The 14,612-nt window shown below is 48.0% G+C and overlaps 1 protein-coding gene and 1 long non-coding RNA gene across 8 annotated transcripts in view; one reads left to right on the plus strand and one right to left on the minus strand.

Moving 5' to 3' along the window:
- Positions 1-5,859, minus strand: part of PNPLA1 (patatin like phospholipase domain containing 1) — a 74,129-nt gene extending 68,270 nt beyond the window's left edge. For 4 of the 7 annotated variants that reach the window (XM_078000208.1, XM_078000206.1, XM_078000204.1 and 1 more), the window contains exon 1: positions 5,450-5,715. Coding sequence is in view for 3 of the 7 variants with exons in the window: in XM_078000204.1 (XP_077856330.1) it covers positions 5,450-5,472 (23 nt within the window). In the remaining 4 variants the exon portion in view is untranslated. Of the gene's footprint in view, positions 1-5,449 lie in introns of all 7 variants that reach the window. The other 3 variants (XM_078000207.1, XM_078000205.1, XM_028847623.2) reach the window with 3 other exon arrangements.
- LOC144340404 (uncharacterized) lies at positions 1,368-3,790 on the plus strand. Its single transcript, XR_013416509.1, has 5 exons — positions 1,368-1,405; positions 1,686-1,760; positions 1,878-2,016; positions 2,976-3,024; positions 3,415-3,790. It is a non-coding gene; the product is annotated as an uncharacterized LOC144340404 (long non-coding RNA).
- Positions 5,860-14,612: the final 8,753 nt, after the last annotated feature.

Here is a 14,612-nt window from a genome sequence, read left to right on the forward strand (position 1 = left end):
GTACAAAAATTAGCTGGGCGTGGTCACATGCACCTGTAATCCCAGCTACTCAGCAGGCTGAGACAGGAGAATCGTTGAACCCAGGAGGCAGAGGTTGCAGTGAGCTGAGATCGCGCCACTGCACTGCAGCCTGGGCACCAGAGCAAGACTCCGTCTCAAAAAAAAAAAAAAAAAATTGAAAAGCAATTTTGATGCAGCATTTAAGACACCTAAAGAATAAGGTTATAAAGCATGAGCCCGAGTCAAGCAGGGTTTGAATTCAGGCTCTGTCACTTCCTAACAATGTGTGTGGTTACACAACTTCCTTACTTCCTTGTGTCTCAATACAATAGACATAATAATAACAGCCTTCCTCAGAGGGTTGCTGGAGGAGTAGATGAGGTGCTACATGCAGAGTCCCGAGAACTGTGCTGTCGCCCAGGAAGTAAGTTTTGCAGGTTCACCAGAGCCTTGTCGGATCCTTCAATCTGTTCTCCGCTGCATTTTTCTTTTCTTTCTCTTTTCCTTTTTTTTTTTTTAACCATCTCCCTCCCACAGCATTGTTCATCTGAGTGTTCAGTGTGGATTACACCAAACATTTTCTCTGCTTCTTTTAAGGGTGTGGACAATCAGGCAAGTGATTGCATGTGACAACAGAGAGAGGGCATGGCACACGGTGGCAGACGAGCCGGGGACTGGAGGCAGATCTGGGTTCCAGTTCCGGCTCTACCAGCAGCACCCATGTGTCCTTCTGTTCTCTGGGCTCAATTTCCTGTTGTAAAATTCAGAACTTGGAAGAGGTAAATGGTTAGTCACTCCTGAGACATCCCAGATAATCACAGCCATCCAAAAGTTGGCTCGGGAGCCTTGAGTAACCAAGACTGGAGGAAGCAACAGTTTAGTAAAGGTTCAGAATCCTATGATTAGAGCTCAAGAATGAAATACTCTTCTAAGATCTTCTCTCAGACCAAAAAGAGCTAATTAGGAAAGAATGGTGGCATTCTCTTGGGCAAACTGAAGGAGCCCCTGGGCTTTGCCTCCTTATACCTGCCTCCTCGACCTTCCTCTAGCCCACTTGGACACAATGCAACTTCCACCCTCTACTTTTTTCCAGATACTATGGTAAACCTGCTCTCAGATCCTTCTCCACACCCAGGAAAAAAATCGTTCTTCAACTATATACTTTAATGAATATGCACTTACTATGTACCAGATACTCTTTGGCTGCTAGGGCAGAGTAGCAGGGACGTAGCCCCTGTCCCCGTGGGGTCAACATGCTGGTGGGGGCGTCAGAGGTAATAAAATACGCAAGTAAGACACACAGTAGACCAGGCAGAGCTGGCAGAGAGCTGGATCTAACTGGATTGGGGTTTTTGCCAAGCGAGTACAGTCCAGCTTGGGATGCAGAGGGGAGAGTACAGAAAAGGTAGGGACTAGAATAACTAACCCTGGAATTTAGGCTGGTAAAGGAGGGAGTAGGGATTTGAATGGGGGTGAGGTCAGTAGACTGTAGGGCCCTGAGGGGGCGATGGCTTCAAGGTAGGAGCCGGAAAGACATTTGACAGTGGCTTCTCTGGAGGGCTCAAGCTTGACGGTGAACCTGAGTGCTGAGCCCCAGAAGATCACTGGGGAGAGGAGGTCAAAGAACTGGGAGGCCAGGGCACCATCGGCGGGGCTGGTGAGTGGATGGTGAAACCAACATGCAGGAGGCAGGAGGAGCTGGAGAGAGGACACGAGATGGGAGCTAAAATCTGCAGGGAGTGCGGAAAGCAGAGACAGCGGTAAGCGCGCCGGAGGCTAGTCCTGAGTCTGGGATGGGGCAATGGAGTTCGAGAAGACGTATTTAAGAGTACTGTGTAATTTTACATGTGGGAAGAACCTTTTGTTTTCATAATCAGAACTACAGAAAGGGACAGAGCTGTTTGTGTCACGAAAAGCAGGCCTGAGCATTAGAAGACTGAGAAACACCTGGCAGGATCTCGTTTCAACGGGGCTCAAAGTCATGGGCGAAAAGGATGGAGCTCGAGTTGTGCAATTGTGAGTGACTCGAAGCTGGGTGGGAAGGCGTCTAGTTTCTTATGCGTAAAGGACCTTCCTGTTGTCTCTGAAATCATACCAAGTAGATCGCCACCGTTTCAGCAGAGGCTTGAATTACATTGATAATGACAATTTATCAGTATCATATAACTAATGTAATTGATTGGTAGGAGGAATTAAGAACACGGGATCTGGCCAGGCACGGTGGCTCACACCTGTAATTCCAGGCCAAGGTGGGTGGATCACTTGAGTTCAAGAGTTCAAGATCGACCTGGACAACATGGCCAGGCAACATGTAAAAATACAAAAATTAGCTGGGCGTGGTGGTGGACGCACCTGTAATCCCAGCTACTTGGGAGGCTGAGATGGGAGAATTGTTTGAACCTGGGAGGCGGAGGGTGCAGTGAACCAATGATTGTACCACTGCACTCCAGCCTGGGTGACAGAGAAAGACCTTGTCAAAAAAAAAAAAAAAAAAAAAAATCTAAAACTGTGGGATCTGTTTAAACCCTGGCTCTGCTCCCTGCTACTTGTTATCCTCCTCTGTGCAGCAGGGGTGATGCCAGCCCCCACCCCTCTGTTTCTGAGAAGTAGATGAGCACATATGTGCACAGAGACCTGCCTGCAGTGTTGTGAGGACTCACAAAATGTTGGCTAGATATCCTAATCTTTCTCATGTTTGTTGGCAAACAAAAACAGGCTGAGATGGCCCTGTGCCATTGGTATTTCTGTGTGTGGAATAACAAGACAGTATAAAGCTGAAAAGCAGGTCCTTCCTTGACTAATTGCATTTCAGCAGCCGCTGGGAGGCAGTGTGGAGGGGCGGGGCGAGGAGTGAGACTGTGTGGGGAGTCAGGGGGCCTGGATTTCCTCCTCAGCCAATGAGGCCAAGGCCAAATCAGGATGTCCCTGAGCCCCTGTTTGCCCACCTGTAACGTGGGGATGACGGTTCCTGCCAGGTACCCACAAGGCTGTTGTGAGGACCGAATGAGGAAATGCTCCTTGAAGGTAAATGACAATGCCCCAGAAGAGCAGATGCAGCTCCCCCATGCTGAGTGCCCACTACTGTGTGCTGGGCACAGGGGCACAGCCACCCACCCCTCCCCGCAGCAGTGCCCGGAAGACAGGACCAGCATCCAGATAGTCAGAGTTGAGACAGAGTTTAAGGGCCTGCCAGGCATAACTCCCTTGCCAGGAATGGAAATAAAGGAAAATCTTGAGTTCTTTCAAGGGAAATTCCAGGCACCTAGCTAGTCCTGAGAGTAAATGAACACAATAAGCAAGAAGGTAATAATAGCTTTTTTAAGAAAATAGCCAAGGAAGTTAGTCACAAAATACTTGGTTCCCTATTGAAACTTAAGATAACATCTTAATGTACGTTTCTGAGTTGTTTTTCAGAAACCCAGGCCCCCCACAGTGGAAAATGCCATCCACTGGCACGGAGACTTCAGTTGGGAGCCGAGGACTGAACTCAGACCACCATTCTTTGTTCAACATTTCTTCCTGAGGGGCCTGGAGGAAGTCACGCCCACGGTCCAGAGCTCAACATTCCTTTCTGCTGACCCCAGGTTTTTAGACAAAGCTTTGCCTCCTTAACCAATCACAAATCAGAGGGTCTTTGAATTCACCTATGACCTGCAGGCCCCGCTTCAAGATGTCCCACCCTTTTAGGTCAAACCGATACACAGCCTCCACGAATTGATTTATGACTTTGCCTGTAACCTCTGCCTCCCTGCCTTTAAAAACCCTTACCTGTGAGCCACTGAGGAGTTCAGGACTTAAGCATGAGCTGCCTGACTCTCATTCCTTGGTGCCCTGCAGTAAATGCCTCGCTTTCTCTCGCTGCAAATCCCAATGTCAGTGCTTGGCTTTGCTGCACCTGGTGGGCAGACCCAAGTTTGGCAACAGAGTCTGTGGGAGAAAGTGCTGTCAGAGGAACATGCCTGAGCAGCCAGATTATAGAAGAAAGAAGTGTCATTATGGTTAAGTCTGTGAGCAGATTTGAGGAGAAGGTAATGAGTGGCACCAGCATCTCCCCTTCTAGGGTGTTATCTGACAGATGTGTTATCTGACAGATGTGCTGCTCATGCCTTCTGCACCTGAGGTCAGGGATGCTCACACAGAATGGGTTGTAACTGCGTAAGGTCGGAAGCCCCCTCTACATCCACCAAATAGAGGATAAGTTGAATATGCAGATAATAAACAGAATAAGGAAAGGCTCTTTATGAACTGATACAGAAAGACTACCAATAAATACTAAGTTAAAAAAACACACACAAAAAAACCTCAGTGCCAAACAGTACATATAGGATGCCACCTTTTTTTTTTTTTTTTCTTGGTCTAAAAAATGGGGAAGAATATCTATGGAATATACTCATTTATATATGAATAGAATATTCTAAAGCTAGTTGCAAGAAACGAGTACCGTTAGTTTTCTCTAGGAAGGAAAACTGGGAAATAGGAGGAGGAGGATTATCACTGTATATCCTTTTGTACCCTTTGATTTTGAGACCATGTAAATGCAATATCTAAAAGAGAGAGAGGAAGGAGGAGGAGGAGAAAGAGGAAGTGGAAGAGGAAGGGAGAGGAAGAAACACTGTGCATGGGCTCTAGAATCAGATGGACTTGTGAATTCCAGCTCCACTACTTCCCAGCTGTGTGACCTTGCCCAAGCTACTCAACCTCTCTGGTGCTCAATCTGTGCAGGAAAGGGGCATGACAATTACATAATGCCTCCAACCCTCGTGGACTGTTGGGAGATTGAGACTAATGAGTTTAAAGCTCTTAGCTGGAAATGGTTGCTATAGATGTTTAGTCAGCCCTGGCTTCCCACTCTCCAGGCTGGCTTCCAAACTTCCTGGAGGGCACATGCAATTCATCTTTTCCTTTCCCATGCAATGCCCCAGGCGCCAGCTCATGGCAGTCCTTATGCCTGCAGGATACCACATCAAAGCAGAGTTGGGGGAGGTGAGTATCTTGAGTCAAAAGCAATACCAGCCCCCAGGCTTCCTCCCAAAGCAAAGCCCCCTGCAGACTAACTGCTGGGCTCTCTGGTAGTAGGGTCCTGCTCTACTGAACCCCACATCCCTTCATCCTGGGCGGCACCTCCTTCCTCAGATGAAAATAGCAATTCTCAAACACAAGTGTGCATCTGAATTTCTGGTGCAGGGCCAATTCCTGGGCCCACCCCAGGACTTCGTTTTGCCCACTGAGTTCTCAAAGATGGAGCTCTTGCCACCTCTCGGGCAGTAGGTCCTACACCCTTTACAATCCACATCTCTCCCCACTTACGCACTGTTTCCCAAACATGTCCAAATCTTTCCTCCCTCACTCTTCATGCTTCTGATTTTGCAGATCTCTCCTTCAAGAATCTTCTCACCATCCCCTACCATGTATTCATGCACATTTTCCCACTTGCCTATACAATGCTTACCTTGATAGAAGCAGCTCAATCATCTCCTCCTCCAGGACGCCCTCTGATGTGGGCTGCCCTCCAATGTGGGCTCCCCTCTGGCTGATTTTGTGTCTGTCATAGCCTCTTCATAGCTTGCTCGAATTAGAATTATCATTGACAACAATGAAAGCTTGGACTAGTGAGTGCATGAATGTGAGTGGTTTATTAACATTGGCCCTCATCTGCCTCACACCCACAAGAGGTAAGTGTTATTGTCCCTTTTCATAGAGAAAGAAGCTGAGTCTGAGGGATGTCAGAGGGTTTGCCCAGGGCATAGCACATAGGGGATGGGTTGGGATTTGTCTGCCTTTACCTGTTTTTTTGTTTGGTTGGTTGGTTTTGTGTGTGTGTGTGTGTGTTACTGTGCCCACTTTTGAGACTAAACACTCTCTAGAGTGGTGGTCAGCTTATTTTTCTCTCTTTCAGGGCCAGGCAAAGTCTAATCCCTCAGTTAATACTAACTTGAATTCTCGAGATGGGGGTGTTCATAAGAAAGTTGTCTGGCAGTGACTGGGGACGCTGAGCAGGGAGGATTGCTTGAGCCTAGGAGTTTGAGACCAGCCAAGGCAACATAGCAAGACCCTGTCTCTATAAAAAAATATAGCTGGGCATGGCGGCGAGCAGCTGCAGTCCTAGCTATTTGGCAGGCTGAGGCAAGAGGATCGCTTGAGTCCAGGAGTTTGAGGCTACAGTGAGCCATGATTGCACCACTGCTCTCCTGCCTGGGTGACAGAGCAAGACTCTGATCAAAAAAAAAAAAAAAAAAAAAAAGGAAAAAAAGAAGGAAAGAAAAGGAAGGGAGGGAGGGAGGGAGGGAGTAGGGGGGAAGAGAGAGAGAGAGAGAGAGAAAGGAAGGAAGGAAGGAAGGAAAGTAGGAAGGAAGGAAGGAAGGAAGAGAGAAAGAGAGAAAGGAAGAAAAAGAAAAGAAAAAGTAAGAGATGCTGGGTAGAGACAATTCCTGAGGAGTCTTTGTGGAGGTGGGGGTGGCTCGAAGGGATGTAGGTGGGAGAGGAACATCATCACTGAGAGAAAAGATGGTGCAGTACAAACAGGACAGGATGGATGTCATTCTGACCCTGAGGCACTCATGGAATTAAGGGAATTTGCTGAAAATAGGGAGGCACAGGGCCAGGGGGAGCAAACACTATCTTTCCTTTTCTTCTAAGCATCTCAGGAAGTTCCTGTGAAAAACCTACATGTCCACACCCCCATGTGCAGCTGCGCCCTGCTATCTATACACAAAGTTATGCATCGCAGAATCGACTGCAAAAGGCTGGAGCCCACTCAGTGTCTATCAATAGGGAACGGGTTAAATTGACCACAAGATTTTCATATGACGATGGAACACTCTCCAGCCAAGAAAGGAGGAGGAAGTCCTCACTGCTCTGATATGGAATAGTCACCAAGACATATTTTAAGTAAAACAATGCAGCATGCATAACCAGGGAAATGAAAACTAAAACCACAGTGAGTTACAATTTCACACAAAACCATCTACAAAATTAAAAAGCTGATAATTGCAGGTGTTGGTGGGAAGTGGAGCCAGAGGAATGCTCAAACTACTAGCGGGTGTGTGAATGGTTATAACCACTTTTTAAAACTTTGGCATTATCTACTGAAGTTGACAATGTACTTTCTCAGTGACCTTGCAAATGCCCTAGAGAAGTTCTTACCCAACCCCCACTCCCCAACATTCCCCCCAACACACACCAGAAGAAACAATTAAGAACATTTGTACCAGCTCTGTTCCTAGAAGCCCAAAATTGAAAGCAACCCAATGTCCTAAAATAGTCCAGTGAGGCCAAGCACAGTGGCTCATGCCTGTAATCCCAGCAGGCATAAGCCACCCTTTGGGAGGCTGAGGCAGGAGGACTATTGAGGCTGAGAGTTCAAGGCCAGCCTGGGCAACACAGTGAGACCTCTTCTCTATAAAATAAGTTTTACAAATTAGCCAGGTGTGGTGGCTCATGCTTGTAGTCCCAGCTAATTGGGAGGCTGAGGTAGGAGGATCGTTTGAGCCCTGGAGGTTGAGGCTGCAGTGAGCCATGATTGCACCACTGCATTCCAGACTGGGCAACAGAGTGAGACCCTGTCTCAAAAAATAAATTAGAAAACAATAATAATTATTATTAATAAACAGTCCAATGAAGATAATCATAGTATCCCCGTGCAATGGAATTCTATACAAGAGTGAAAAATGAACTAACTCCAGACATGCATATCAGTACACTGAACTTCAGAACTATAATTATGGGTGAAATAAAAGCAAGCTGTAGAAAACTGTTCATAATCCAAAAAAGTGAGGCGGTATACCATATTAATGTGTTATATATATTTATGTCTGTTACATATAATGTTTATTACATTTATCTTATTTAGTATAAAAATATAGTATATTTATTGTAATCTATTATAAACAGGCAGTAGGATTATAAAGAAACAAAAAGCGCAGGATAAGCGTAAGATTCATGGTAGTATTTAGGGGAAGAGGAGGTGGGCCTGGAGAGAGGTACATGGTTTCAAAAGCCCAGCTTCTTTATCTAGAACAGGGCGTGGGTACCCATGCTGGCCTATTGTATTGTGAATGTTTTTAAAATGTATATATATTCTATACTATTTTTGTATCTACTCGATATTTAATTTTAAAATTTTAAATGAGGCCTAGAACAGTATAAAAAGTATGCTACCATTTGTATAGAGAAAGGGGACATGCACATCATTCATGTGCATAAAGTATCTCTGGAAAGTTACACATGCAACTGGTGAAATTGGTTTCCTCTGGGGAGGAGAACTGGGAGGCTGGGGACAAGGAGGGACAATAAATCAATTGAACTTAAAAATCACAAAATTTAAAGAGAAGGAGATAGGGGAAGGAGGAAGAAAAGGGAAGGTAGAGGGGAGAGGCCAAGTCCTGGTCCCGGGAGGGACAGGGAGCAGAAAAAGGAGGACTGGCGAGGCTCTGGCTATCAAAACCTGTGTGTATGCCACAGGCACGAGTGGAGCCAGAAGCCTGAGGGCCCGCCCAGGAAAGCCTGTGTCCTCCGCACACAACTCAGGCCTAGACCCAGAGGATGCTCTTTCTTGCACCTGAGGATGGGGCCGGCTTCAAACAGTTGCCCAGCTTGACCCTGGCTCTGCAGTCTTGTTTCCAGAGCTCTGCTTCCAAACGAGGCTCCCTTGGGTCTTTTTCCCTGGCCCTGCCTTCTTATCTCCAACCTTCACCCCACCTGTGATCCGAGCGATTCCTTTGAAGTTGCTTCAGAGTCTTCTGAGCCTTCATCCTTGATGGCTGAAATGTGCGTCTGTGGCACCAAGGTCAGCCAGCTGCAAGTAGGCCCTTTTCATCTCCTTTTAAACCTTCCCCTCAAGGACTCAGTGTCCTTGCTGTATTGCCTTATCGAAACCTGCTCACACATCCTTTGTTCACACTGGGATACCAGTCACTTAAAGGAAAACAGGCCCACTCTAACCAGGGTCACTGCCATGTCCCCAAGGATCATGCCCTTGAGAGGTAAAAGCATGAAGCACTAAGGGTAGAATTTTGGGCATCAGCCAGTAGACAAGGACACAATGGGTGTGATGCGCAGGGGTCCTTTCTGCGCCACTGGTAAGTATAACACCTCAGGACACAGGCTGGGGTCTGTATTCAAAAATGGGTCCCTCAGGCCTGGCACAGTGGCTCACGCCTATAATCCCAGCACTTTGGGAAGCCAAGGCCAGTGAATCCCTTGAGCCCAGGAGTTCGTGACCAGCCTGGGCAACATGGCAAAACCCCATCTCTACAAAAAATACCATATTAGTCTAGTCGGGCATGGTGGTGCACACACCTGTGGTCCCAGCTATTTGGGAGGCTGAGCGGGGAGAATCGCTTGAGCCCCACGAGGCACAGGTTGCAGTGATCTGTGATCGAACCACTGCACTCCAGCCTGGGCAACAGATTGAGACCCTATCTCAAGAAAACAAAAACAGAAAATAAAAAAGCAACCCTCGAGCAGAAGTGGGTCCTCAGAGCCCAATGGCAGTGACGGGGAGGATGAGGTGGGAACGGTTGTGTTGCTCTGAACTAAAAAGGACTGTCCAGTGTGACCCTATTTCCCAAACAGCCCATGCAGGGATCTGGGTGGCACCATAGTACGGAAGTGGGTGCTAAGAGAAGCCTGGGCTGCACAGCCAGGTGCATTCATGCCCTGGCGTCCAGGACAGGATCAGCAGCGAATCCACTCCAGGGAGCTCTCCCCGCTCACCATCCTCTTAATCAGGATTCCCCAGTTGAAAAGCACCTTGGCAGTTCATAACTCTCCCTCTAAAGCCAGAAAGTACTATAAAGGAAAACAGAGGCCTTGCTGCACAGTGGAGCTTAATGGAAGTCACTCAACAAGTGGGTCTGGAGCAAACGCCACAGGCCGGCAGTACGGTGTGTTGGCACAGATGTGGAGCAACTACACTCTGATATGGCTTGGATATGTGTCCCCACCTAAATCTCATGTTGAATTTTAATTCCCAGTGTTGGAGGAAGGGCTGGGTGGGAGGTGATTGGATCATGACTCAGATCTGGTTGTTTTTTGTTATTTTTTTTGAGACAGAGTCTCGCTCTGTCGCCCAGGCTGGAGTACAGGGGCATGATCTCGGCTCGCTGCAAGCTCCGCCTCCTGGGTTCATGCCATTCTCCTGCCTCAGCCTCTGGAGTAGCTGGGACTGCAGGCACTTGCCACAGCACTTGGCTAATTTTTTGTATTTTTAGTAGAGACAGGGTTTCACCATATTAGCCAGGATGGTCTCGGTCTCCTGACCTCGTGATCCGCCCGCCTCGGCCTCCCAAAGTGCTGGGATTACAGGCGTGAGCCACCGTGCCCGGCCAGATCTGGTTGTTTTAAAGTGTGTAGCACCTCCCACTTTGCTCCCTTCCTCCTGCTCTGGCCACATAAGATGTGCCTGCTTCGCCTTCCCCTTCAGCTATGATTCTACGTTTCCTGAGGCCTCCCCAGCCATGCTTCCTATACAGTCTGCAGAACCATGAGCCAATTAAACCTCTTTTTTTCTTTATATAAATTACCAAGTCTCAGGTATGTATTTATAGCTGGGAGAGATCAGACTAATACAGGTGGGGAGCTGTGCAAGATCAGATGAATACAGGAGGGAATGTAAATTGAACACCAAATGGGAAACTGGCAGAATCCACTAAAGCTAAACATATATCTGCCCCGTGACCTAGTAATTCCATTCCTGGGACATACAAGCACTTATGTCCATCAAATGACATGTACAAGAATGTTCACAGCAGTGTTATTTATAACAGCCCTAAACCAGAAATAACCCAGTGCCCATCAGCAGGAGAATGGATACACAAACTGTAGTGTGTTTGGATGATGGACTATTACTCAGCAACAACAAAAAGCAAACTATAGCTACATGCAAAACAGGGTGGAGCTCAGAGCTACAATGTTAAATGAAAGAAGCCAGACACAAAAGAGCACAAGCTGTGCCATTCCATTAATGTGAAGTTCAAGAACAAGCAACACTAACTCAGGACAATGCAAGTCTGGATGGTAGTTACACTTGCAGAGGGGGTCCTGACTGGGCGGGGTCATGAGGAACCTTCTGGGGCACAGGAAACATTCTGTATTTTGGTCTGGGTCCCAGTTTCATGGGTGGGTACACATATAAACACTCATAGAGATTAAACTTAAGATTTGTGTGCCAGAGTTACTATATGTAAAACTATATCTAAAACATGCAAATATTCAAAGTTTCGGCTCTGTTCCTCCTGCTCCCGACCTGACTACTCCACTAACTGGTCCTGCCCTCGGAAGCATGTTGTATCTGCTGTGGAGTGATCTTCGTTCCTGATGCTGATGGCTGTACCCGAAAGCAGAGGTGGGAACTTCTCAATCAAGAGGAGAATTATATGGCCATATGGTAGCTTCCTCACTCATTAGGTGTTTGTACATGGGGCAGAATTTGGTCTAGGACTGAATTCCATGGAAATTGACCCGAGAGAGCAAAGTTGTCAGGATGAAGATATGTAGCTCCCATCTAATTTCAAATGCTATGGAGACTAGCAATATTTTAACAAAACAGAGGAACAAACAGGCAATGCTTGGTTTGGGCCAATCCACAATCCACAGCAAGCGAGAAAAAGCCAGACTTAGGCTGAGGAGGTGTGGGGAGGACTTGCATTCCCGTTGTACCATGAACTTCCACAGTGATGTCAGAGAGCTAACAGACTTCTCAACTACCCAGTACAAGAAACTAAAATACATGCTCTACCTAGAAAAAACAAGAGACCATTAAAATGGTAATTTCTGCGTGGTCAGAATAAGGGTAGTTCTTAATTTCTCCTTTGCACTTAAAAATTTTCCCACATTACATACAAAAACTCCCACAAATTTTATAATCTTTCATGACCAGCTTAGATAAAGTCGCTTTCAGGTGTCACCTGGGACTGTGAAGCTGGAGGGAAGGGGTCTACCCCTGGGTCCTTATGTGACACTCCCTGCCCATGAGGAACCATCAACGTTGCATCCCCAGTATGGCTTCTGCATCCCCCAAAGGGACCAATACCAGGCAGAAAGGAAGAGGAAGGGATTGAGACACGGCTTCAGGAGTTCAACTGAATCCACCCTCTTCCAACCAGCCTTACGGGTGTCAAGCAAAGGACACAAAATGTTTTTGGAAACAGCACCACAGCCCTTCTGAAATTTGGGGACAATTAGCTTTTTTGACTCTATGTAGCCTGTGATGGGGGTAGAGCTCAGTAGCAGAGTGTTTGACCGCGTGTAGCCTGGGAGTTCTGGCCTTATTATTAAAGTTGAAGAGAATACGTATGTATAGGTACACACACACACACGTACGTATCCCCGATTACCTTCTGCCACCCTCGAAGGGAAAGGGCAGACAGAAGGTCACCCCAGGTGCCAGTGAAATGGGAAAAGTTCCCTTATCCCCCTCGCTGGGCATGCGATGGGGTTGTGGCTCGCTTCTTTGGTGCCCCGTAGCTCCAACCCCTAGCGGGAGCATGCAGACAGGCAGGTCATGGGGAGCGTGGGCTCCGACCCCACTGCAGCGTCTAAGGTTTGAGTGTTTACAGCTCCGGAAGCCCCAGTGGGTGTATGTTACAGTATGCTCTTCCAGTTTAACCACCTGCAGACAGTTTGTGTTAATCGGCTCAATTAGACCCTCTGCCTTATCACAAGGACAGAGGGCTTTCAGTATCCTGGGTTCTTGCCTTGGTGTGGCAGAAAAATAGGATCACCTGTGGGCTTGCTTGGATGATGGGTGCAAGGTTTTATTGAGTGGAGGTAGCTCTAATGAGGTGAATGGGGAGGCCAGAAGGAGGATGAAGTGGGAAGGTGGTGTTCCCCTGGAACTGGGCTGCCCGGCAGCTGGACTCCGACCGCCCCCCGCCAAATTCCACGTCATCGTGCAGTGGATAGCCTGTCGGCATCTGCTGGTGCCTTTCGGTGTGTTCTTCCACTCCTCTGGACTTCCAGCCGCCTGTGTGTGTGTGCCCAATAGGGTCTCGTGGGTTGTATAGGCCCAGGGTCGGGAGCGTGGTGGGTCAGAGTGGTCTTGGAAAATGCAACATTTGGGCTCAAAAACAAGAGCGCCTGTCCTCACCTAGGTCCGTGGGCCAGGTCTGAAGGTCGCGCCCTCACCAGGGGCCCGGCCCTTCTCTCCCCAGCACTTCCCTGCCGCTCTCCCCTATCACCAGGGTGGAGCCAGCACTCCCCTCCAGCTCTAGCCCAGCACGTATCTCCCTGGCACTTCTTCCTCACCACAGAGTAAGAAACTTCTGCCCCACCTTTTGGAGAAACCACTTCCGTCCTCCAAAGACCTCCTTCCCTCATCCCAGCTTCAGGAGAGGCCAGAAGGCTGCAGCCAGCAGGACTAGAGACCTGCACACTTACTGCCCTACTGCAGACACTGTGGGAGGCCTGCAGACTCGGGGTAGTCAAGGCCCACACCCTCCATCTCTCCTTCAGCACTGCTCCGATCTTGGCAGTCTTGCCACTAGCCCCTGCTCTTCTCTCAAAGTGAAGCTCAGAGCCTAGCCAGGTCAGGAGAGCCCATCTGAACACCGGCACATTCACACTCAGGTGCTAATGGCATCTAATACATTAATGGAAGCAGCCAAGCTGACCAGGGATTTTGGCAAATGCTTTCAATGATTTTTTTAAACTTGTTAGGAGAATGGGATTCTCTATTCCAAGAGTCAGAGTGTCTCCAACACACGTCCCAATATCACGGTATCATTTTAGACTTGAGTTCATGAATTTCAATCACAACATTGATAAAATTTATTAAGGACACTTTTGCCTACTTCGAGTAATATGTAAGTCTGTGGAGACCAGGAAGGGCTGGGTGCTGAGTTCTGGTCCAGCCTTGCCTTTTCCTGTTTGTGATGCCGAGCACATCTGACCTGCCTCTCCCTTCCATCTGTGGCATGAGGGCTTGACATTCCCTGTGAGGCCCTCCCTGGAGAACAGACCCCTCAAAAGGTGCTGTCTCTCCCTCTCCCCAATCCCAGACTTTAAATGTAAGGGGCTTTCCTCGGGTCTGTCCTTCGCCTTCCTTGCTGTCCTTGGCCATTCTTCTAACTGCCCAGGTGGTCTCCAGTGTGCCCACATTTCTGTCATCTGCTCCCATCTTTCTCTTGAACTCTGGGCTCAACTCTCATCTGCTTGCTGGAGGTTTTTCTTAGATGTCCCATAGACAACACAAACTCATCAAAAAACTATACTTTCTCCTCCCTTCAAAACCCACAGTGATCCCTCCAGCAGCCACCCAGTATCCTGTCTCAACACTCCTGCTTTTTAACTTTGAGTTTAGTTAGTTGCCAAGCTCCAGTCAAGTCTCTGCCCTGTTCAGATCTTTCAATGAATGCTGCTACCTGCCATATATGAATGGTACCCACCTTGCCCTGTCTGCGGGATCCTTTATTACATCAGTCTCAGAGAGGCCCAGGGTCACACAGTGAGTGACAGTGACAGGGCTTTTAAGCCCAATATACTGCTCGCCACCTCAGCGGCTTCCAGTCACATGGGAGGTCAGCTAGTCACTGGAGCTGGAATATACACAATCCCTCTCTTGACTTTGCCTCCGCTTCTTAGCCTCACGTGCTAAAATCCTACCCATCTGGCCA

This window comes from Macaca mulatta, chromosome 4 (genome assembly GCF_049350105.2).
Source record: "Macaca mulatta isolate MMU2019108-1 chromosome 4, T2T-MMU8v2.0, whole genome shotgun sequence".
NCBI classification, from domain to species: Eukaryota; Metazoa; Chordata; class Mammalia; order Primates; family Cercopithecidae; genus Macaca; species Macaca mulatta.